This window comes from Ailuropoda melanoleuca, chromosome 12 (assembly GCF_002007445.2).
Source record: "Ailuropoda melanoleuca isolate Jingjing chromosome 12, ASM200744v2, whole genome shotgun sequence".
Lineage (NCBI taxonomy): Eukaryota > Metazoa > Chordata > Mammalia > Carnivora > Ursidae > Ailuropoda > Ailuropoda melanoleuca.
Window position 1 is genome coordinate 81,610,936 of NC_048229.1, and position 25,228 is coordinate 81,636,163.

Consider the following 25,228-nt stretch of genomic DNA (forward strand, 5'->3'; position numbering starts at 1 on the left):
GACACAGAAAAGGAAGAGATTTGCTCCTGGCCACACAGCCAGCAATGGGAAAGCTTACATTTGTGCAGTAACTTCCATCGGCAGATGCTCCTAAGAGGTGAGCACTGTATCACCATTTTCATTACACAGGTGAGGAAGTGGGCCAGGCCCACATTCCCAATAGTGGGAAACCTGGGTTCTACTCCACATAGGAATACTTGGAAATAAAATTAAAAACCCATGTTGGGACAGCTGGGCTGAGCTGTAAGGGGCCTACATAAATCTTGAAGCTGAAGCTGGAAGGGTGCTTCCAGGTTCTTGCGGGGGCTCGCCCCCTGCTGACCCTAGTTACTGAAAGCCGGGCAGTCAGCCCATTGAACCAAGCCCTATCTCAGCCTCACCTCATTTAGATTGTGACAAACGGAGCTCACTTTCTCCAGAACTGTCTACAACCAAGCTCCTTACTGAGGGCCATGCCTTTGGTGGGTACAGGGAGAGATTCACGCTCTCCACTCAGGTTGGGCCTGATGTTGCATCTCTCAGCGGCACATGGCTGCTCTCTTGTGGAAGATCAAAGGAGGGAGCAGCTCCAGGCTGAGACTCCCCAAGTTTTCATCCACAGGGGAGGCAAGAAACCTGCATAAAATGGTCACACCACTTCAGGGGTGACACAAAATCTATTTAACTAGCCTGGTCTTGGACAATCAGAGTGGACAAGAGAGTGGTGTCCTGGAGGTTCCACGTGTGTTGAGCATAGCCCTTAAATAGGACTATGGGAACCAGGGACGGTAAATTCTAGGGGACTCCAGGGGAGTGGCTGGAGCAGGTGTGGCATGGGGGGCCAGAGACAGCAGCTACGTCAGCCAATGGGAACTACTGCAAGATCCTCATGACCAGTACAGACCGACCAGCCATGCACACCTGTGTGCACACACCCTCTCCCTCTGTGTGTCTCTGGAGACTCAATTCCCAGTCTGAGAAAGGAACATTCAAACTTAAGAGGAAGGCAGGATGGGGTGGAGCTCAAGGGTTAAGGGAGAGGGATCCTAGAGGCCATGACCCATCCTGTCCCTGTCTCCCTTTCTTGGTCCTTGCCAGTGGCCTTCCTCATTTGAAATCTGGAACCACGAACCTGCATGCAAATCCAGGTTCTACCTGGGCCAGTTAACTCTCTGAATCCGTTTCTTTACTTGTTAACGGTAGGGATACCTATTCCCAGGATGTAAGAATTTAGTACAGTGCCATCGCCACACTCAGGGCTGATGTCTCCGCTCTTCTAACACACCACCAAATCCTCTTGCTCCTGCATTTGGACCTCTGCACTCCACGAGTTCTCAATCTTGCCTGCACATTTTAATGATCCTTGAAGAGCTTTTAAAAAAATATCAATGCCTAACCCCACCTCGGAATTGCTAGGGATGGGTCCTCGATCTTTATTGCAAAAATCTCCCCAGGAGGTTAAAACACAGTAAGGGTGGCGAGCCTCCACCTTAGACCACGGATTCCCACACCTAGACGAACAAGAGAATCACCTGGGACGCATTAACGACCACAAAGCCAAACTCCCAGAACGGCCCCTAAGATTCGGTTTCAATCTATCCCAGGGAGGAAGAGGTACAGAAATCTGCGGCATTGAGAAGCTTCTCGGTTTGGATGTGTTTACTTTTAATAAGGAAGGACATGTCCCGCCTGCAGCCGTGGAGGCAGACCGAGAGCAGTCACTTGCCCTCCAGGTCGCCCAGCAGTCTGTCCCCTGTGCACCGCCACAGGTGGAACGTCACGAGGGAGTGCGCCCACCTGCGCGCACGCCCTCCTCACCTAGCCCCACCGGCAGGTTCCTCCCGCGCAGCGAGCCCGCACCGAGAGCAGGGTCTAGGATTCGGTGCACATGGCTCGGAGCCCGTGTAGCCCCGCCCCCGCCCGACAGCGGTCGCGGACACGCCTCCGGAAGACCCGGAGACGCCCAGCGTGGGTACTTGAGAAGGACCGCCGCGCGGAGGCGCCCAGCTCGCGCGAGAACTGGCGTGGACGCGCCCGCACCGTCTTTGATGCCCCTGTTGACGGAGAGGAAGTTCCGGAGAACCTCAGCGCGCAGACGCGACACGCCAGCCTCGCGCCAGCGCGCCGTAAGTGCGCAGGCGCGCCGGCCGTTCTCTTTTCTGCTCTTCCTTCTCCCGGTCTCCAGACGTCAGCGGCCGTTGGGTCCTATGTCGCGCCGGGCCCTCCGGAGGCTGAGGGGGGAACAGCGCGGCCAGGAGCCCCTCGGGCCCGGCGCCCTGCAGTTTGTCCTCCACGATGACGATGATGCGGAAGAAGAAGGTTCAAAGCGGGGTCCAGGTGGCCGACGCCCCCGGAGCGCAGGAAAGGAGGGCGTCTGCGTCAACAACCGGTTCGAGCTGGTGAGGAACGGGGCTGCCTGGGGTGGGGGTGGTGGGAGGGGGGCTGGGCAATCGCGGTCTGGGCTGCAGCGGAGTGGGCGTGGTCGTGACGCCGAGGGGGCGGGTCCGCAGCACGGTGCTGGGGGCTCTTCGCTTTATTTCAGGGTTGAGCATTGCCTACGCCAAGCGCTCGCAGGGCTATTGCAGACAGTCTTGTCTACTCTTCACAGCCCAGGACTGGGTGTTTTGCTCATCGCTGGGTTCCCCGCAGCAGGTGTGTGGCCCAGAAATAACACGATGGATGTGAATTGAAGGAGTAAACGCCGCCGGGGCTTCTTTAGCTGGCCTCAGTCAGTACTTGTGCACGTGCGTGCATCGTCTTATTCTCGCTTCTCTGACGTCCCTGTGCGGGCAGGTAACGTGTCTGTTTTGCTCACCTTGGATCGTCTTCGGGGTGTGCCCGAGTGGTTGAACACACAGCAGTAAGTCTGAGGATCGTAGAGAAACCGTGACCCTTTGTAAGCGCTTTCTTGGTCTTGTGATTGCTCCTAACCTCTGCGTAAAGTTGGCGGGTTAGGAGCCCATCATGAGATGGCGGGGAGTGTGGGCTGCCAGTCTGGGAGTTGGGTTTAGAGCTTAGTAGCCTTCCCTCTTAAGCGAGAGCCTCAGCGTGTAGTCTGGTGGAGGTGGGACCACGTCCTTTCCTCAGGTTCTCCATATGGTCTGCTTCCACCTGTTCTGATTCTGAGACTCAAAGTAACTACCTCCCCTCTGACCCTGTTTCTTGTCGTTTTTCTTTCTTCTTGACATTTTTTTATCAAGTTTCAAACGTACAAAAACAAGAGTAGTATTAACCTCCGTGTGCTCATCTCCCAGCTCCCACAGTTGGACTCACAGCAGTTTGTCTCCCCAGTATTTCTGTCACATCATGTGTCCTTAAATTTGCCATTTTTTTGACTTCTCTGAAAACACCCAAGTCGTCTTTCCCATCTCACTTGTTCACAGGCTGAAACCAGTTTGTGCTGTAGTCGACCATCTCCGGGGACATTTGATCAGATTGTGCTTTCTTTTTCCCGTATTCCCCAGATGTAGTCTTCAACACCCATAGCTTTTCCTTGGAGGACACTTAGACATTCCAGGCACTGCTGCTGTGTCATAGGGTTCTTGTTGTCTGGGAAGGAGGTCATATTTCCTCCCTTGTGCAGACGAGGTAGTGACGGCTGCAGAGTAAATCTGGGCTTCCTAACTTAAAACTTGTACTCTTAACCACGTCATGGTATTCGTTTCTGAAGCAAGTTCATGTTTCTGCTGAGGAAGAGAGGAGGGTAAATGGACAGGGGAGGCAGAGTGTTTGGGAGAAATGGAGAAAGTGGCAGGTGCTTATGTGTGAAGGGAGAGGAGGAATACTGATGTGGACCTCCTGGTGAGATCATGTCAGAGGGACTCAAGGGCTCTACCTGCTCAGAACTCCGCTGTGTGTGTTCCCCTTCTGCTTTCTCACGTTGCTATCACTAGCTCAGCTGCCCTTCCCGGTCTTGGGATTCCTGCATCCAGCTCAACATCTGTCTCCTCTTAGACCTTTCACAGACATCTCAAACCCAGTGTGTCCAAATGTTAACTGACCTTTCTGCCTCCTCCAGCCTTCTCTGTCTCTGTGGAGGGTGTTTCCATTTTTCCTTTTGTCCACGCCAGCAATGTGAAGGCATCCCTGAGCTGCTCTCTCTCTCACAATACACTCAGACCATTGGGAAGTCCTGTGGCAGCCCCAGGTGCAGCACCCAGGGGGTGACCATGGCCTGTGGCCTGGATCGTCACCATCCTTCTACCCAGTCCTGCTTCTGCTCTTGTTCCTTTGCAGTCTGTCTGAGTGCAGCAGCCACAGTGACCCTGTTAGGCCCGTGTCTGACCTTAGCCCTCCTTTCTTCACTAACCCCCAATGGCTCCAAGGTGACCAAGTTCACCCCGAGAACTCTCGTACCTCATTTCTTTTTTTTTTTTTCTTTTAAAGATAATATTTATTTATTTGACAGAGATAGAGACAGCCAGCGAGAGAGGGAACACAAGCAGGGGGAGTGGGAGAGGAAGAAGCAGGCTCCCAGCGGAGGAGCCTGATGTGGGGCTCGATCCCATAACGCCAGGATCACGCCCTGAGCTGAAGGCAGACACTCAACGACTGCGCCACCCAGGCGCCCCCTGCCTCATTTCTTTATAATCTTGTTTGCTGTGCTCTAGCCGTAGTAATCTCTCCCCTTTGCTGTCTCCTCTGCCTTTAACGCCTTGTATGCAGCTGTCATATGGCTTACTCCTCCTTCCTCAGGTTTTGGTCAGATGTTGCTTTCTCAGTCTTGCCTACCCTTCTTACCTGCCTTAAAAGTACAATTAGTTGGTTGAGCATCGGACTTTTGATTTCGGCTCAGATCCTGATCTCAGGGTTGTGAGATCAAGCCCCGTGTCCTCGGACTCTGCGCTCTGCAGGGAGTTGCTTGAGGGTTTTTTCTCTTCCTCTCCCTTTGCCCCCCCCCCCATGCTCACTCTCTAAAATAAATAAATCTTGAAAAAAAAAATGACGGTTACCCCCACCCTCCCATTTCCCTTCTGTTCTTTCTCATTTACCTTGGCAATTAATGCAGAGCATACTGTACAAATTACCTGTTGTTCTTTTTTTTTAATTTGGTGTTGGTTTTATTTCCATGCTGACATATAAGCTTTGTGGGGACAGAGACTTTGCCGTTCCCTAACGTGTCCTCATCACCCTGTGTCTGGCACCCAGGCTTGCAGGAAAGTTCCTGCATGAGTCAGCACTTCCTCTGAGAGGACCCACAGGTATTGTCTGCAGGCAGAATGTATGCGTCCAGGCTTTGGGGTCAGGAGGGCCTAGGTTTGAATCCCAGTCCCACCTCTTCAAAGCTGTGAGAATGTGGGCAAGATAGCCAACACAAGCTTTGGTTTCCCTGTTTCTTAGGGATGATCTTACTTTATTTACTTCATGGAGCTGTCATGAGTGATGTAGGAATTACATGGGCAGCCTTTAGCCCAGGCTGGGCATATAGCCAACACTCAGCAAATGTAGATATTAAATGATACTAGAAACCAAGTGAAGGGTGCAGTAGGACTTAGGTAGAAACGTGACCCTAAGTAGTTTACTTGGAAACATTTCCAGGGGCCAGCAGTGTTCCCCTGAGGACAGGAAAGCAGAGCTGAGAGACACTGTCCTTTGTTAGTTTATGAATTTGTCCTCGTGACTGGCTCTTTGGTGAGTTTTTTGGCTTTAGATTAGAAATCGTTTTTCTACCTCAGAGTAGTTTTTAAAAATCAACTTTACTGAAGAGCAATGTATACGTGATAAATTCACCGTTTTAAACGTATAGTTCAAGTTGTGCAGCATAGCGTCCAGCGTTAGGGATGATGCTGAATGGAACTCAGTGTTTTGGGAGTCAAGGACTACTTTGAGAGTCTGCTAAAAACCACACAAATACACTTTTGAAAACAATCAGATGTGATAGTATTGAAAAATTTTCCCTCTAAGTGAGGAAGATGAATATTGGACAAAGAATTACATTTAGCCTTTGAACAACACTGGGGCTAGGGGCACTGACCCTCAAGCAGTTCAAAATCTGCCTACAACTTTGGGTTCCCCCAAAACTTAATTACTAATAGCTTAGTGTTTACTGGAAGTCTTATTGATAATGTAGAAACTATGTTATATGTATTATATACTGTATGCTTACAGTAAGCTAGAGAAAAGAAAATGTTATTAAGAAAATCATAAGGGGGGTGCACCTGGGTGGTTCAGTCATTGAAGTATTTGACTCTCCTTTGGCTTAGGTCATAAGATTGAGCCCCACCTTGGACTGTGTGCCAAGCAGGGAGTCTGCACAGGAGTCTGTCTCCCTCTTCCTCTGCCTGTCCCCTGCCCCAGTGCACACTTGCTCACTCTCAAATAAGTAAATCTTTTTTTTCCCAAATAACTAAATCTTTTTTTTTTTTTCTCACTTGAGAGAGTGCAAGTGTTGGGGGGGGGCGCGGGGAGAGTGCGCCGGCACGAGGGGGGAGGGGAGGGAGAAGCAGGAGCAGACTCCCCGGTGAGCAGGAAGCCTATGCAGGACTCCATCTCAGGACCCTGGAAACCACAACCTGGGCCGAAGGCAGGCGCTTAACCGACTGAGCCACCCAGGCGCCCTTGATCTCAGTTTAAAAAAAAAAGTTCTCTCCGGGTTGTGGGGGTTAAATAGATGTTATTTTTATTTTGTTTTATGTTTTGAGCTTTATATCCTTCAGCTATCCTAAATTGAAGACTCAGTTTTATTTGCTTTTGGACCTCAGTGCACCAGATGGGTCCGTCCCATCTAGCTGATGAAACATGGTCATTATTTATTCCATGTTGGCCTCTTTTGTTTGTTTATTCATTGACTGACTGAAGGGCCAGAACTTCTCCAGAGTGTGTGTGTATGTGTTTTGTGCACACGTGTGTGTGCTCGTTCACAGTTCGTTCCTTTTCACTGCTATGTAAGGTTCTGTTGTGTGAGCTATTTTTACTATCAGGGAAGAGTTTCTGGGTAAGTCAGTCCTTACGTACCTTTTCTTCTCCTAGGTCCCTGTCCTGTCAGCTAGTGTAGGTGAGCTGAACTAGAACTCCCAGCAGGAGGAAAGAACGTTAGTGCGTTGGCTGAACAAGTGTATTTACAGTCTTTGCCCTAGAGTGGTGCTCCGTAAGGGAGATAGGTTGTAATGTTTGGGGCTTCTTCATTATGTCAGCTCTGAAGACGACAGACAGACACGGAGCCACCCAGGGCCCCAGCATTCTCTGGGGTTCATTGACTAAAATGGCCCTGAACCAGAGCTCGTTGAGGTGAGCACTGCGGCTTTGCCAGACACACAGACATAGGTTGCAGTCTGACACAGCCAAGCATCAGCATTTACTCCGTGACTGGGATACATGGAACACCTTCGTTCTCTCCCATCTGTTTTTCCAGATAAACATTGAAGACCTTGAGGAGGGACCTGTGCTGAATGGGGAGAGACCCGATTGTCTGCTCACAGATGCTGTGGTGTCAGGGAACAAAAGGAGGTCCCAGAGTGGAGGTGCAGACAGCAAGAAAGCTGGAGAAGTGGCTGACAAGGCAGCTCCCCCAGAGCAGGTATGGGGACCAGCCGCACACACTCTCTGCTATCATTTTCTGGGTCGCAGTTGCCCCAGTTTCCTTGGCACCCCTGATAAGATGTACGTGAAACCCTCAAGACCAGTTGTGGGCGTCAAGGGGGCATGACGGCTCCCCTAGACCAGTTTCCCTGGCACAGGCCTCGCCTTCACCCTGCGGGAGGGTCTTGTACCCGCGTGTGGTGTTTGTGACTGTGCGTCTGGAGCTCTGGTCAGGTGGACAGGGCCCTGGGCGGCCATACTTGGAGGAAATGCGTAGAGCAGGTTAGTGCTGGGGTCTGGCTCTTGTGCATGGCACGGGAAAGGGTCTCTAGGGGATGTTTTGCTTGTACAGAGCAAGTGCTTATTGCGAGCTTGCTGGGTTCTGGGGACAACTCTGCCTTCTGGGAACCTCTCGTTGAGAGGGTGACAGGAATGGATGGACAAGTGCAGCTGGAGAGACCTGACTATGGCGTAGAGTAGGACACATGACCGACCTCAGGGTGGTGGGGGGCTTACACTGCAGGGAAGGAGGCAGCCAGGTAGAGGTACCAAGGGTGTGTGTGGGGGGGGATGGTTCGGTGTAGGGGCCCCGGTCTCCAGGGTGGCTCAGTGTGGCGGAGAGGGTGGTTGGGAAAGTGAAAGATGAAAGCAGAGCGCAGGTGGGTGGATGGTTCAGACCCTGTGAGCCTCTTGAGGTCCTGGGAAGCCCGGAGTCCTCTCAAGAAGGAGTAAGGGAGAAAGTTGGACATCGGCCCAGAGTTGCAGGCCGGTAGGAGGTGTGTGTTAGAGAAGTAGGTGAGTTCACAGGACATTCGGGGAGGGAGGGGGGTTGCCAAGCCTGTGTTCCCATGTCCCCCTGTAGCTTGCTGCTCTAGTTGTCCCATTTTAAGATTTTATTGTCTCTTTCCATTGACCAAAATGTGCTTCTTTTATTAGTCTAATATAAGTGGCAAACTCCGAAAGAAGAAAAAGAAACAGAAAAATAAGAAAAACACTACAGGAGAAATTTTGGTACGTACATCTGGCTGTTTCTCAAGGTGGTATTAGAAGCAATTCATTTTTATTTGACATTTTAATTCTTTTCTGTTAGGAATATAATTCGGAGGTCAGGGAAAGTCACTAACCAAATTTTGCTTATGTTTGTTCATTTGTTCCCTGAGGGTTAGACTTCAGTCTGTGCTTTCCATTTCCTGGCCACCATCTGAAGTGACATTCTCTGGCTGGCAGAGTCCCTTCTAGTCTGTTGCTCCCATGCCCTGACCTTTTTCTAGTGCCAATGGACTGATTGCATGGTCTTGTCAGAACATCTGTTTCGTTCATTCTTCACCGTCTCATTCTATATCTCCTGAGGGGGTTGTAGCTTTCTGGAGCTGGCATTGGTAGTCCAGTCCCAAGAGGGGGCACACCTGTAGGGTGAGCAGTCACGCTTGTGACGGAGTTATGTCAAGGCTCCTTCTGGTTCTGTGATCCTGCCAGTTCTGAGCTTCCTCTAATGAAGCACTTCTCCTTTTTTCTAAATATATATGAAGTACACAGTATTTGGATTATACTGTTTTTCAGGAAGTAAACACAATATAATGCTTGTTCCTCATATGATATGATGTTGATTGATATGACGTTGAAAATAAAGTTAGTGTGGTGATTAATATGTTCTTTTTTTTTTAAAGATTTTCTTTATTTGACAGACAGCGAGAGAGGGAACGCAAGCAGGGGGAGTGGGAGAGGGAAAAGCAGGCTCCCTGCTGAGCAGGGAGCCCAATGTGGGGCTCGATCCCAGGACCCTGAGATCACGACCTGAGCTGAAGGCAGACGCTTAACGGCTGAGCCACCCAGGTGCCCGTAACAGGTTGTTCTGGTGTTTTTAGGAAAATGGGCTAGAAGATATCGATCGCATCTTGGAAAGGATTGAGGACAGCAGTGGTTTCAACCGCCCCGGGCCGCCTCCCCTGAGCTCCAAGAAGCACGTCCTATACGTGGAACACAGGTTAACAGCTCTTCTCCCTCCTGCTGAGACACAGACTCCCTGAAAAGGAAAAATAACATTTAAAAAAGATGAAAACTTCCTATATTTAAAAGCGATGTAGGTTTATTGCCAAACATTTAGGCAGTGGGAACAAGGAGAAAGAAGGAAAGGGGAAGTTTCTGTTTCCAAGGACACATCCTTTAGCTTTATATATCTGGGAATGTTTTTTTCTTTTTTTCTTTTTTTTTTTTTTTAAGACTTTATTTATTTATTTGACAGAGATAGAGACAGCCAGCGAGAGAGGGAACACAAGCAGGGGGAGTGGGAGAGGAAGAAGCAGGCTCATAGCAGAGGAGCCCGACGTGGGGCTCGATCCCCTAACGCCGGGATCACGCCCTGAGCCGAAGGCAGATGCTTAACCGCTGTGCCACCCAGGCGCCCCTGGGAATGTTTTTTTCTTGAACAGTATTGAAGTAAGATGCTGTTCTGTGATAAATTATCCCTGTCCCTATTAAGGAGACTGTTCTCAGTGTTCAAAAAGCCATCTTTTTTCTGAGTCAGTGAGCACACCTTGATCTAGGCTGTAGGTCTGAGGCTGCTGTGACTCAGTCCCTGTCCTGATCGCCTCTGTTTCCATTCAGCGTGAGTTTTGAGGAACACAGGCCTGCCAGTTGTCTTTCATGTCAGAATAGCTGTCCTTCCTCCTGGGTTCTACGTGACCTTTCAGAATTCCCAGAATCGTTGTAGAAGGACTAGTTTTCATTTTTCTTTGTAAATTTTTCAATTCTCTAGACACTTGAATCCAGACACAGAACTGAAAAGGTATTTTGGTGCTCGAGCTGTCCTGGGGGAACAAAGGTAAGATCAACACTGGCTCTGTTCTCAAAAAGGGGAGGGAGCATTCTCAAGGCCTCTAAACCCTTGGGGCACGATAGATAGGCCCCTTGCAAAAGGAAAGCCTTAGGATTTTTAGTTCTCAAGAACCTGAAGGGTCAGGGAGACGTTGATGTGTGACCTTCTCAGTAACCATCGGGCTCCATCCCTCACACTGCCTTTGCTAGCACGTGAGACACAGTTTTACAAAGATTCTGGAGGTCCTGAAGTTTTGAGCTTCTAGCTCTGAAATCTTGACCAGGTTATTTTTTGTTTCTCCATCAGCAGCAAAACCCACATGAGGTTTAGATTCTGGGATAAATCTGATCTTTGTTAATGTAACAGTTCTCAGTGGTTGACGGCCTGTGGTCGACGCAATGAGAAATGCTCTGAGCATGAGGGTCTGTTTGCAGGACTTAGTGTAGGCGGTGTGGGTGTTCAGCGTTCCGGACCCTCCAGCACCGTCTCCACTTCTCAAATACTTGTTATAAAAATACTGAGGCAAGGGACACCTGGGTGGCCCAGTCGCTTGGGCATCTGACTCTTGTTTTCAGCTTGGGTTATGATCTTGGTATCCTGGGATTGGACCCCACGTTGGGTTCTGCACTCAGTGGGGAGTCTGCTTGTCCCTCTCTCTCCCACTGCCCCCCCCCCACAAGCATATGCTTTCATGCTTTCTCTTTTTTTCTAAAATAAAATCTTTTAAAAAAAAAATTGAGGCAATTTAGAATTAGAATTGTCTCTTTTGACACCCACCCAAAGATAACCATTCAGGAGACAGGAGAGCTTGTGGCACCCGTCTGGGGCCTCTCTGCACATGCATTCTGCTCCCCAGAACCACAGAACTCTGCTGGCATGCCGCACCACCTGGTTCTGCATGGCTGGGTTCTAGGCACCATTTTTCACACCCTGGTGTGCGAGGGGAATGCACTTGCCCCAGGGGACAGGTGTTGGCCTATGTGTCGTCTGCAGTCTCCCTGCATCTGAGTGGTCATTTCTAGGGAAATTGGTATTCCCATGTTGCATTAGCTCTCAAATCTCTCCACTGCCCTCCAAGTTCCTTAGCCCACTTCCTGGCTGAGTGTTTCTTCTCTGACCTGTAGTAGAGTTAGGAGTTTTAGATTCTGTGTAATGTGTAGTTGGAGCACTTTTTCTTGTTATTTGCCAATGGTTTTTGGGTTTATCTTGGGTGTTAAGTCATTCAGGACACAAGGATTTCTGACTCTGTTTTCTTCTGGAATACTGATGGAAAACATTTTCACTTCGAGATGGTCCTCTTTGTCACCTGGGCCGTCCTAGGCTGAATGTTGTGTCTCTCCCCCACCCCGGCTCCACTGGTTTGCCTCTGCTTGGTTCCTTTTTGCCGTTTCTCCACACTTAGGCCTGGTCTTGTTTCTGTGCAGATCATAGTTCACCGTAATCGTATTTATTTTTATGGCAGTAGTATACTTAGAGAATATTGATTTAATTCTTTGAGTCCCACCAAAGGCTTCCCTGAGAAGATCCGGTTCCCTCGTCTCCCTCATTCCTTATTCTGTACGAAGACAGACTCAGTGTGTTTCTGGTTGTCCTCTCTGGCGGCCACTTTGGAATCTGCAGAGGGTATGTGCCAGCTCTTTCTCTGACGGCCTCCAGTGACAGACATACCGGGCATGCTTGCCCTCCCGCTGCTCTGCTCGTGTCTGCCCACCTCCCTCATTCTGGACCTTATGGACAGCTCACTGCAGGGCTGGACTATCCCTGCGGTTCCAGGGACCAGGCAGTTCGGAGCATCCAAGCTCCCGGTTAGGTCAGAAGTGGATTCGGTGATGGAGGGTCCGGAACGCTGAACGCCCACACCTCCCACGCTAAGTCCTGCAAACAGACCCTCATGCTCAGAGCATTTCTCATTGCGTCTACCACAGGCCGTCAACCACTGAGAACTGTTACATTAACGAAGATCAGATTTATCCCAGAATCTAAACCCCATGTGGGTTTTGCTGCTGATGGAGAAACAAAAAATAACCTGGTCAAGATTTCAGGGCTAGCACTCAATATTTTAGAGGTAATGATGAGTTTTCTTCAGATTTTGATCACGCTTTTCAGGTACCATGTTTTTTCTCCTGCAGTTATGCCTACTTGTTGGGAGAAGAAACATGCTTTTTTTATCCTATTTCTAATACAAGCTGGATTTTTATTCAGTATTTTTCTTCTTAAAGAAGTGGTTCAAATTCTCAAGAAAGTATAGAGAAGAATGTCCACGTGTCCACATACCCATTACTCAGCTTAAGAAAGAAAGCATCAGTAATAGTGCAGTAACTCCTCCTTGCAGCCACAGCCTTAAGGGGGTGGTCTGGCACCCGCAGCAGAGCCCCCAGTAATGGAGGTGGAGCACATGGCGGAGGAGAGAGGGCAGGCGACGTGCAGCCTCTCGAGCCGGACCTCCCTCCCCTGCTCCCCCCTCGTGCTCTCTGTCTTGCTCATTCCCACCCAGAAGCGTGTGGACATCAGTGCCCTGCTACACCGTTTCTTCTCATGGTTACCATTTTCCCCTTTTCAAAACCTATTGCCGCATTGAAGGCATCTTGAGAGGGGAGGAGAAGACCCACCTCAGGACAGAGGCCCACCCTTTGACCTCTGTGCCCAGCCAGCATCGCATTTGTCCAGCCCCACCCACGGGGACACAGCTCACTTCCTTCCACGGGGGCGCCTACAGGCTCGTTCTCCTTGGGCTCTTTATTTCCGGTGTTCCATTTTTGTTTCCTTTTTACCTTTCTTTTCTACCATTTTGCAGGACTGTGAATTTCCTCTTTTTCTTTCTTTCTGTGGTTGGTTGGTCATTTAGATGACAGTTTCCAGTTTCGTCTGGCAGTGGTCCTGTTCACACTGCATCGGGTCCTGGTCATGCCTGTGCCACCCTCGCCCCCGCCCTCCCCTTCCCCACGGTTTGGCTTCCATGGTCCCTGCAGAGGTCAGACAGTGAAGAAGCTCTGACCATGTCTGTTCTCCCCAGGCCAAGGCAGAGGCAGCGTGTGTACCCCAAGTGTACATGGCTGACGACCCCTAAGAGCACATGGCCACGGTACACCAAACCAGGTGAGGGGCTGTGCGGTTTTGCAGAGCTGGGGCGCGGGCGTGTGAGGGCGCACTGCGGCCTGGTGCCGGAGGACCGAGGATCCCCTCTCCCTCACACACCAGCTGCATGTTTTCTCAAATAGGTTTTCATGCAGCTTTTTTTCTACCTTTTTCTTTTTTCCTGTGGGTATTGTATCATAGGAAGCAATCTAGTTCATTATACAAGTGTGATAGTCTACATTTTGTTGCCAACTAGTAAGTCTGTATAACTTAAACAACAGTGCAGAAAGGCCTGGGGTGTGGAGTAAATGCCACGTATCTGAGAGCCCTTGGGTCATGGGGCCAGACCGGGGCAGGACAGGGGGTGGAGGCAGAGGCACCCGCTGTCACCGTGAAAGGAGCGTGCAACGGCCCCGCCTTGCACCTGTGTCCCGTGTGCCAGCAGTGAGCACATGGGAAGCCCTGGCTCCTGGTGGACGTGTTTTGCCTCCCCTTTTCTTTCATCCCCACTTTGCTTAGCAGAAGCCCCTGAGCCAGGGCAGACGAGGTCTCCTTGGCTCTGTCGTGCTGCAGGCCTTGGCCTTTGGCGGGGCTGTCAGGAGGGTAGCCTGGAACCACTCACCTATTTCATGAAGCTACTGAAGGTTCCTCAGAAAAAGCTGGGTCTCGTACAGCCAGTCTCTGGAGCGAGGAGAAAGGGCTTCCACTGCACGGTCTCCCGTGCCCACTTGGATCTCGGTTCTACCCAGTGTTCAAACCCAGCCAGATGAGAGGGGGGTGGTGCCGCGTATGTCCTCACCTCTGTTGTCCTGGGACATTGGTGATCCGGCCACACCCACGGGGGAAGAAACCTCTTCGTGGGAAAAGCGTAGGCCGGATGTGGTGCTGGCGTGGACCAGACCACGGGCAGTCAGCCCCAGGCATTCTGGGAAAGTAGACAGTCTGGTAGGGACTAAAGTGGAGCGTACACAGAATCCTCGACAGGACTGCCACGAGGGGCCTGATGCTGCGCTCTCCGCAGGTCTGTCGATGCGGCTGCTGGAGTCCAAGAAAGGCCTCTCCTCCTTTGCGTTTGAGCACAGTGAGGAATACCAGCAGACTCAGCACAAGTTCCTGGCAGCCGTGGAGTCCATGGAGCCCAACAACATCGTGGTGCGTGTGTCCCCCTCGGGAGGGTGCTCGCCCAGCCTGCATCGTCTTCTCAACTATCCAGGCTGCCCTGGGCCTGGATCCCACCCTGTGGTCCCTCAGCCCAAAAGCACTTTGTCCTTCTGGCTCCTCTGACCCCCATTGTACGCCTGCATCATGGGGGCTGGGGGCCTGGCAAAAGGCTTCTGAGGACTCGCCTTGTCTTCCCACGGCTGCTTGTTGGCAGCAGTGGCAGAGGGTGAAGGTGGAGGTCCCAGAGCATAGAGTCCCTGGCTCCCACCACAGGCCTGGTCAGTGACTCAGCTTAGCAGTGATGAGCTTGGTTTGAGGGGAGGGTGTGGTGGATGTCACCCTCTGTGATGTTTTCCCAAGGTTTCAGTGCCTGAAAGAAAGCCCTGCCTGGGACTGATACCTCGCTGGCTGCTATCCAGGAGGCATAACCCATAGCCCCATCAGCCTTCCCTCTTTGCTCAAAGGTTCTGCTCCAGACCAGCCCATACCACGTCGACTCGCTTCTGCAGCTCAGCGATGCTTGTCGCTTTCAGGAGGACCAGGAGATGGCCCGAGACCTCGTAGGTAAGAGCCTCCCCGGGCACTCGGCCCTGCTCTGCCTCGGATCCCACACACACCTCTGCTGGAGGGGCGGAGCTGCTGTTTCAGAAGGTGACGCCGGCACACGGGTTTGCCAGGAGTTTTTTTTGTAAGAGAGGAAGGGGGAGAGAGAGGTGGGGGGAGGGGCAGAGGGAGAGAGAATCTCAAGCAGACTGCACGGTGAACGTGGAGCCTGACACGGGGCTCGATCCCACAACCCTGAGACCATGACCTGAGCCGAAACCAAGAGTCCGACGCTTAGGTGCCCATGCCAGGATATTTTGTAAGCAACGGCTTTATTGAGTTACGAGCATGTACCGTATGATTCTACCATTGGGAGTGCACAGTTCACTGGCGTTTGGTTAATGCCAGAGTCGTACACCTGTGTCACCACCAAACCTTGATCATTTAGGTAACTTATCAAAGAAACCCCGCCCATCACCCGACCCCTCCCCGCCCCCGCCCATCCAAGTCTCCTTCCTGTTCCTGTGCATGTGCCTGTTCTGGACGTTTCCTGTGAGTGAAATCCTATGACACGTGTCTACCTGGCTGCTTTTGTATGAAAAGATTTTATTTTTTATTTAGAGAGAGAGAAAGAGCATGAATAGGGCAGAGAGAGAGGGAGAAGCAGGCTCCCTGCTGAGCAGGGAACCTGATGTGGGACTAGATCCCAGGACCCTGGGGTCACGACCTGAGCAGAAGGCAGACACTTAGCCTACTGAGCCGCCCAGGCGTCCTGACCTGGCTTCTTTGATTTACAGTAATGTCTTCAGGGTTTACTCCTTTTACAGTCAAGTGATGCTCCATAGTGTGGACGGACCGCGTTTAGTGTATTTGCCAACATTTGGCAGACACGTGGGTTGTTTCCACTTGGATCATGTGAATAGGTTGCTGTGGGCATGTGCATATGGGTTTTGTGAGGACGTGTGTTTGTATCTCTGTCTAGAAAGTCAAACCTCTGGGTGAAGTAAATGCAGAGAGTGGCATCCATGATCCTCAAGGTCACATCTGTGCCATGGAACTTTCCAGAATCCTCACTACATTACCTTCCTCCTTTGAGAGCTTTCTTTGCGAGCCATAGGGGATGGGGTTGCAGTGCTGCGCGCTGGCCATGACGCCCTCCCCTGGTATCTGTGTGACCCTCAGAGAGAGCGCTGTACAGCATGGAGTGTGCCTTCCACCCCCTGTTCAGCCTCACCAGCGGGACCTGCCGGCTGGATTACCGCAGACCTGAGAACAGGTGGGTGTCTTGGGGGACAGGTGTGTCGAGGTGTGTCAGAGCTATGACGGGAAATCTCACTGTGTTTACAACTTGGACGCAGGAGGGCTGGGTTCAAGGATGGATGGATTGGGCTAGCCTGGGCTTACATCTGTCCTTGTTAGAAGTGAGTCTGATAAGCCACTTCATTATCATGGGGTCTGTTTATTGTGTTTCCTTGTATGTCTGGATGAAAGGATCTGTGCCCCATGAGTTTAAAATGCTCTGGAATGCTTTGTGGGCAGCCCTTCGTGCTGTTTCCTAAATCATTGAGCTGCTCAAACTCAGCCTGGTCCCGTTCCCTGGACTGAGCAGTCATGACTGCGTGACACTGTCTTCTCACAGATGCACCTCCCGTCCCCAGAGCCTCACTCTGGCACCAGCCCTCTTTGGTGGAGGCCTGAACAGGCTCACCCACTGGATTCCTGCCCTCGGCCTGGCCTTCAGGGCCCTGGCGGGGGGGGGATGGTGCGTCCTCTGTCCCGGTGCCCTCTTCACCGTCTCATGGCCTCCAGCGTCCTTGGTCATCTCCAGCACTGAATGTTTCCATGCCTTGGCAGTCAGCCTGGGTCCCAGGACACACGGACCCCTCTCCCCACCCACCGCACAGATTGTCTGGTTTTGTGTGTGTTCAGTTCATCTTTCCAATTAAATTCTTGGTTCTTGGAGACAGGTCATTAAACACTGACATGTGCAGGCACTGGCAGAATGGTGGTCGTTGATAAGAATACTAGTCCGCCGGGGTGACTCAGGTCCCCAAACTTGAGGCATCCGCAGCAGCGCTGTTAGTAGCTCCTGAGCCGGAGGGTAAATTCAGATGACGCAGGAGAGGTTGACTGTGTTCCCCGAAAGGGTAAACCGTAAACCCAAACCAGGATGGTTTCAGCTAAGGGCGAAGCTTGTTTCTCTGCCCGGACACCTGTGTGACCGCAGACCGCAAGCAGAGCGTCACCTTCTCTGCAGACACAGGAACACTCGCGAACGCTCACGGGGCTTAGGCCGCACAGGGAGTGCCGGCGCAGCGAGCACGCAGGGTGTGGACTCGGTGCTGGACGAGGCCTCCAGGCAGTGCGGCTGTGGGGCTGCCGCCGCTCTCATTCACCAGGAACTGTCTTGGATCTAGGAGCTTCTACCTGGCCCTCTACAAGCAGATGAGCTTCCTGGAGAAGCGAGGCTGCCCGCGCACGGCGCTGGAGTTCTGCAAGCTCATCCTGAGGTAAGCGCCCACGGCTGCTGCTGGTGTGTCCTCCACGGCCGTGAGCCCGCAAATGTCCACACGGCCCACGCTGCACTTTCTCTCCCCGTGCCGCCTCCGGAAGCCTGGAGCCGGACGAGGACCCCCTGTGCATGCTGCTGCTCGTCGACCACCTGGCCTTGCGGGCGCGCAACTACGAGTACCTGATCCGTCTCTTCCAGGAGTGGGAGGTAGGTGTGCACGTGCGCTGTCTCCCCCGCTCCCTTGCACGTGCACACGCGCACTCAGGGTGGGCTCACGTGGACACATGCACGTGGGTTCTGCCTCCAGCCTGACGTCAAGTTGGGCACAAAACGCACTGGTGATCGGTGATCTTCATAGTGATTGCATGTTGAAGTGATGCTGTTTTAGGTATTTGGGTTAACTATAACAGTAGTAACATTTGTTTCACCTGTTCTGTTTTTAATTCGGTAGCTAGAAAGTGTGTTCCCGTTGGATGGTGCTCTCTTGGGGGTGACCACCACCAGCTGGGTGGGGCTGGTGGGCATAATTGACAAATGAGTACATACATAAGTCATTTTGAAATCTGTCACTTGGCTCGTTGGTCGAGGAGTCCCACCTCTGGGAACCTAGCTCACACAGTTCCTGGAGCCCCCCGAATTGCAGCCGCAGGGAGTACCTCCTTCCCCCACAACAGGGCTGTAGAAGAATGTTTATTGACTGTGGAGACCACAGCCCCACTTTAGTGGCGAAAACCCAGCCCATCATGTGTTGGCTGTTATGTACAGGTAGAGAAAGGCCAGGAAAGTGCTCGGCCACACTCACCGACGTGATCGGGTCCCGGCAGGAGGAGGGACCACCCTCACTGCCTCCTGGGCTTTCTGAGTTTCCCACTGTGACAGAGCACAAGCTGCCTGCTTCCAAAGCTGTCTGCAGCCTGAGGGTGGGTGCCTCTGACCCCACCTGACCCCACCTGACTCCACCTCCCCTGGATCATTTCGCCTCTGTTGATTCTCTACCGCGTGCCACACACCCCCCCGCCTTGTTACTTGTCTCCTGCCGAGAGAAAGCCCCCAGACATGCCATGAAGTTATCTTTATGCCAAGTAAAGAGATGCCAGCACAGTGCTTATGCTAATCGCTGGGGCTCAGACTTCGGAGCGCCTGTGAACTGTGCATCTTTTGTCTTTGCCACGTCAAAGCTCCAGACTTTTTTCCTCTGGCCCTTGCAGGCTCATCGGAACCTGTCTCAGCTCCCAAATTTCGCCTTCTCTGTGCCGTTGGCCTATTTCCTGCTGAGTCAGCAAGCAGACCTCCCGGAGCAGGAGCTCAGCTCTGCAAGGGAGCAGGCCTCTGTCCTGATCCGACAGGCGCTCACCATGTTCCCCGGAGGTGGGTGCAGCCTTGCAAGCGCCTGCACACACGTATGCACAGTTTGAAAGCTGACAGTCAGAACTGACTTTGGTGTCCAGCTGTCTTGGGGTTTTAGGATAAGCGTTTTGATATTGACCGTTTGAGATAAAACTTACTCTCTGGAGACGGGTGTTTTCTAGAGAGAGGGACAAGAGCTGCTAGGGTTAGCAGAACCGTGCAGGAGGGACCCGTCTGCAAATCCCATTTCTCACTGAGTTGAAGAACTTAGAGACAAGGCTGTCCTGGGATTACAGAGGCCCTTCCACCATCCCTGTGCTCGCTGGAGTAGTAGGCCAGCATCCATGTGGAGACAGAGTCCTGTGGGCTGATCTTGGTGGTGACAGGAGATCAGAGAAAAGCCTGCTGCCCCATCAGGGTCCTGGTGGAGTTGGGCCCTCCTGCCACGTGCGGTTTCATAGAGGGCTGTGTGCCAGGGACAGGCCATGTGGCTCATGGACACTCAGCCCGCTCTCAGTGACCCCTTCACCTCCGTGAGCCTACTGTGTCCCAGACCAGGCAGAGGACGCAGCCAGGATCCCCACTTTTAGGGCTCACATCTGGGGCAGGAAGACAGACAGTGGAATGAATGAGCTGAAAAGGACGGTGTATCAGGTGGTGCTAGGTGCTGGGGAGAAAACAGACCTGGGGGTGTAGACAAGGATGGTGAAGGTCTGAGGAGGTGGCCAGGGCAGGACTGAGGCCCATGTTAATGAGGGTTCCCACCAGACAGTGTTCTCAATGTCTGCTTGTACGTCTGGGCCTGGCCAAGTCTTAGGAGAACTGGCCCTTCCCCATTGGGGTGCATGAAGTTAGGAGGCAAACAGCGTTGGCTGTTTGTGTGGGGTCAGGGGTGGTGGCAGCCACATGATAACTGGTGGTGGTGTTTCCATACAGTGTGGGGGGTCCTGGTGCACACCTGAGCCCTGCTTCCGCCCATCCCTGCAGAGTCACTCAGAAGACACGGTTCTCCGGGTGACATGGTTGTGGCGAAGCCTCGGGTGCTCAGAGGGAGAACACTGTGGCAAGTGGGCAGAGCCTGTCTCTGCCCAAGGCACAGGGTGACCAAGGCCTGAACCCCACGAGCTGGCTCTCCCATCACCCTGCAGGTGGAATGTGTGCGATCCCAGTGGTTAGGACGCCTTGTGTGTGTGCCTGGCAGGTCATAGATGCGACCCCTCAGATGCATACGGGGCCACTGGGAGGCAGCAGGACAGATGACCCCTTCTGAGGTGGCAGAGGCCCTCTGGGGGCTGGTGTGGGTAGACTGGCCTCACCCTGGTGTCACCACGCCCTTGGGGACCCCCGCTTCCTCCTGCAGTCCTCCTGCCTCTGCTCGAGTACTGCAGCGTGCGGCCCGATGCTGCTGTCGCCACTCACCGCTTCTTCGGACCGGATGCTGAGATCAGGTAAAGACAGGCCAGTGCCTGCCCACATGTGGGTCGTGGGGGTGCCCCTAGGAGCAGAGCCCGGGAACCGTTTTCACTCAGACCTGAGGCTCATGAGGCCAGCTGTCGCTGCTCTCTCCTGCCACTGGGATGGTCCTGCCAGTTGCTCTCTGCAGGAGACCTTGGTGGCCAGACTGCTCTCCCACTGCGGAGGGCTGGGTCCCAGGTCCACGTGGCACATCGCCTCACTGCTTGGACACAGAGCTGGCTGACGCAAGAGCAGCTTGCACCCCAAAGCACAAGCCTCCCTGATGAGAAGTGGGCAGGGCGTGGCACCTGCTGGTGGGGTTAGTATCGCTAGTTGTTAGTGCGGTTCACACATCTGTACGCACATGGACGGCCTTTTCCAAATGTCTCGTGGAAAATAAAGGAAAACATACGGTATGGGAGCTAGCCACCCTCAGACCCTGTCAGTAGACCAGCATGGCTCCTCTAACGTCTCCGTGCGTGCACACGCTCTCCTTCTGTTTCACGTTCCTATTAAAGAACTCATACTTAATAAAAAATACGTACTTTGTATGGAAGTAAATGCTTGTGTGTCTCCACCTCTGGGCAGTGGCACGTCCCAGGTTGGCAGCCCTTCTGGGCAGCCGCCTCTGTCCCCAGGCTGCCGGACAGGCCCCTGCACACTCCTCACAGGTGCCAGCAGGTGAGCGGAGTGCGTGCCCTGGCAGGCTCTGCTCACAAGCCCCCCTTTCCCACAGCCAGCCTCCCGCCCTGAGCCAGCTGGTAAGCCTCTACCTTGGAAGGTCACACTTCCTCTGGAAGGAGCCCGCCACCATGAGCTGGCTAGAGGAGAATGTCCGCGAGGTTCTGCAGGCTGTGGACTCTGGGGACCCTGCGGTGGAAGCGTGTGAGAGCAGGTGGGCCTGGGAACCGGGGCGGGGGGGCCGGGGCAGTGCTTGGCCTGATGGGTCCTTGCAAGAATGAAGCCCATCTGCTCAGGGTTGTTGTCGCAGATGTGGCCACAGGGCTGGGGTGGGCTCTGTTCACGTGCTGTCCCTTTTCTCCCTGGGCTATAGGCGGAAGGTGCTCTACCAGCGTGCGCCCAGAAACATCCACCGCCATGTGGTCCTGTCCGAGGTCAAGGAAGCTGTTGCCGCCCTTCCCCCGGTAAGGGAGAGGGGCTGAGGATGGGAGCTTTGTCACCGGCGGGGGCCCCCTCCCCTCACAGGGTGGGTCTGAGAGGTGGGGCTGTGCTCATGGCTGTCTGACCTCCCAGGGCTCAGAGCAGGGGCCGCGTGGCTCGGGGGGCCCTGGAGCACTAAAGTAAGAGATCCTGGCACAGGATGGTGGCGTCCTCTTTCTTCCCTGCTGCATGTGCACTTCTGCCCACGGGTGTCCTCAGCCGTCTGAGTGGGCCAGAGTGAGTGTCCTGGTGGAAGCAAGGCTGTCCCCCACCTTCACCCAGTTTCTTAGTCCAGTAGACACAGCCTCACAGCCAAGGACTAATTCTGTCAGACTGATGGACTCCTCGAGGAGAGGCCAGTCCAGGCTGGAATCAGCTGGAAGTCTGCTGGGGGCATGACCGGGGCTCACGGTGGTTCTGTTTTCCTTTTCGAAGGATGTGACCACGCAGTCTGTGATGGGCTTCGACCCTCTGCCTCCTTTGGACACCATCTACTCCTACGTCAGACCAGAGAGGTACCTCTCCGCCTCCTGCTTTTGCTCCTTTGCTTGGGTAGCTCTGAGGTCCATGCACCCAGCTCCCTGGGGCTCCCTGCCTCCTCCAGACACAGGCCTTCGGAGGATGGTGTGATTTGGGGTCACGGGTCAGCTTTCGCCAGCTGTTTGATGTAGGAGCATCTTTCGGTTGGGTTCTAGAGCGGTGTTGGAGGTAACAGTGGGAAGCAAGAGTAACGCATCACCTCTGCTCTTGGGTGCGTGGTGCAGTGGGGGATGGGCTAATTATGGAATCTAGAAATAAACGTACAATAAAAACCACAGTGAGAAACTGCTGATACATAGGACTCTGAGAACTGAGAAAGGCCTGTGCGGCCAAGCCCAAGTCTGCAGTGGATTTGTGGACGGCGTTTAGCCATGGATCGTGGGAAAGCTGCTTGCTTCTTTCCTTCTAGCCTTTCAAGCTGAGTGATTGCCTCACCAAGAGGCTCTCAGCACAGCGTTTTATTTTTTTTTTATTTTTTTTTTTTTTTTAAAGATTTTATTTATTTATTTGACAGAGACAGAGACAGCCAGCGAGAGAGGGAACACAAGCAGGGGGAGTGGGAGAGGAAGACGCAGGCTCATAGCAGAGGAGCCTGATGTGGGGCTCGATCCCACAATGCCGGGATCATGCCCTGAGCCAAAGGCAGATGCTTAACCGCTGTGCCACCCAGGCGCCCCTCAGCACAGCGTTTTAGATCTGGAAGTCACAGGTTTCCCCATTTCAGAAAGCTTGTCCTTTCCAGACCTCAGTGGAGCACATTATGTAGGATAAAGGATTTTTTCTTAACTGAATTATGTTCTAAAAGTTGGACTGCATGTTTCTAGGGAAATAGCGCCCACTTAAATTCTCAAATTGATTTAGGTGACACTCATGCATTTTTAATGTTGGTAGGTTCAGAAAAAAAGCTGCCTTGCTGGCCAGTGTAGCCCTGAGGAGTGGTTGGAGGGCTGTGCCGACACGAGGCCATCAGTACTTAAGTGTCCGGTGGAGCTGGGCTCCAGCACCATGTCTGATCAGAAGGGCGCTCCCCAGCACAGCCCAGAACCTTCTCTTCATGTGACCACTTTGTACCCTGCATGGCTTTTCTCAAAAGCAGGCCACCTGAGCCATGGCAGGTGACCCTCCACTCTGCTCAGCTCAACCAGCCAGGTCCCCAAAGGCCCGTCCCCTCTGGATGCCCTTCCCCATGAGGCCTGAGCATGTGCCCAGCTGCTGCGTGGGCTGCCTTTGTGCCCCCCACCCCCCAGGGCAGGGTGCACAGCTGCACCATCTGACCTTTCTTCCTCTTTCAGGCTGAGTCCCGTCAGCCATGGAAACACAATTGCCCTCTTCTTCCGGTCTTTGTTGCCCAATTACACCATGGAGGTATGTGAGCACATCTTGGCCTCTCTTTGCCACATGGGCTCAGGCGGGCTATGGGGTGGTGCATGTCTAGAGGCTTTACTGGCCCCAGCAGCCAGCCTGCTCAGGAGGCCAGGACGTGCCTGTCTGAGACCATAGCCACCACCGTGGCCCCTCAGCTCAGCATGGCTCCTTGACCTCACGCTGGGGCCTGGCCTGTTTGGGTTTGGAGCTTCCTCTTCCCGACAGTGTCCTGGGCGAGCTGGGTTGGGAGCACTGGGCCTTAGGGCCCAGGACTACCCCTGCTCACACGAGTCTCATTGCTGTAGGGGGAGAGGCTGGAGGATGGAGGGGCTGGGGGTCTGAACCGCAACCAAGGCTTGAACAGGCTGATGCTGGCCGTGCGAGACATGATGGCCAACTTCCATTTCCACGACGTGGAGGCAGCTCGCGAGGACAACCCCGAGGGGGACGGGGAGTGGGACTGAGCCCGCGTGGATGCCGTGCCCCAGTGCTGTACAATTATGTTCCTGATTGCTGTTCTGGTCGGAATTGGCCAGTTCCCTGGAGTAGAAATGCTGATGTGTCGTCCGCCTGCCTCCTTTGTGTCTCTATAAATGTGAATGGGTTACGCTCTGTGCAGCGTGAGCTCTTCTTTCCTGGCCCTGGGATCTCTGCCCAGCATGAGGCAGGTGGGTCCTGGATCCACACAGCCCCCAAGGTGTTCCAGGAGAAAACATGACCCAGGGAGACACACAGCCAAGCCCAAGCCCCACATGAGCTCCCTCCATGGCCACCCTGCCCTCCACAATTTGGGGCACAGAGTAGAGAGGGTCCCACAGGTTTCCAGTGCAACATCCCTGCTGAGAACACTGAGGTGTTTGCTTCCATTGGGAACTCGGAACAGGCTGGCCGGGGCTGGAGGGGCTGACACCGGAGTCCTTGGGCTCAGCACCACTGGTACAGAATGAAAGTGATTTTATTGGGAAACAGGGCAACCCTGAGCTGGAGGGAGGCTGAGAGGTGGACCTCGGGAAGGATGTCCTGGCAGCTCTGGAGACTACGTGGCAGAGATTAGAGGGTGTTTGATCAGGAGGGAGGGGAAGTGAACAGAACATGCGGGAGGGCTCATCACCTGGGGCAAGTTCTGGCCTGCTCCGCGGCTCAGCACCACACACAGCTGCCTGTCACTCAGGAGCCTGATTGGTTGTGGGCGGGTCAAGGACGCTGACATGGTGAGCTGCCAGGCTGTTGGGCACACTCCCGGCCCTCCACCCCCTGTAGGTAGCCCACGGAGGGTGGGAAGAGGCAATGCCCACACGCTCCGAGACAGGATCAGTGTCGGCGGAGCCTCCCGGGAGGTCCCGCACGCTGTTCTAGACACTGATGTGCAGTCACCTGCCGGGGAGACCTGTGAGCTTATCCTGCTGGGAACCCCCAGCATTTGGGGGTCAACAAAAGCCTCTGCTTTGAACACCCACGGCAAGGACAGTGCCCTGCGGTCGTGTTGATGTCTGTCAGTTACTACCCATGCTTAATGCCTTGTCACGGTAACTGGATTTGGTGGGTGGGATCGAGGATGATTGAAATAATCCCAGGTGGTCCTGGATCCACATTTCTCCCACGAGGGTGTCCTGTGGTAAGCGTCCGCCAACAGGACAGGGGTCTACTGGGTTCCTCCAGGAAGGGATTGGTTCTCTGATAATGACAGGCAAGCAAGGAGAGCTTGGCACTCTACCTCTTACAGCCTTAAGTACATCCAGATGGGGATGTGCTGTCTG

The 25,228-nt window shown here is 53.3% G+C and overlaps 1 protein-coding gene across 2 annotated transcripts; it reads left to right on the forward strand.

The window, feature by feature from the left end:
• The first annotated feature begins 2,017 nt into the window (after positions 1–2,017).
• On the forward strand, positions 2,018–24,083 carry TCF25 (transcription factor 25). 2 transcript variants are annotated; one of them, XM_034672733.1, is made up of 19 exons: positions 2,129–2,378; positions 2,490–2,631; positions 7,331–7,495; positions 8,434–8,508; positions 9,363–9,481; positions 10,253–10,318; positions 13,326–13,408; positions 14,409–14,539; positions 15,013–15,112; positions 16,274–16,367; positions 17,509–17,601; positions 17,705–17,810; positions 18,812–18,971; positions 20,311–20,398; positions 21,142–21,300; positions 21,460–21,550; positions 22,002–22,081; positions 23,399–23,471; positions 23,777–24,083. In XM_034672733.1, the coding sequence occupies exons 1-19, from the start codon at positions 2,275–2,277 to the stop codon at positions 23,933–23,935; spliced, it is 2,088 nt and encodes a 695-aa protein (XP_034528624.1). In that variant the 5' UTR covers positions 2,129–2,274; the 3' UTR covers positions 23,936–24,083. The 2 variants fall into 2 exon arrangements, with proteins under 2 accessions (XP_034528623.1, XP_034528624.1); XM_034672732.1 differs by lacking the exon at positions 2,490–2,631 and having other exon boundaries at positions 2,018–2,378.
• Positions 24,084–25,228: the final 1,145 nt, after the last annotated feature.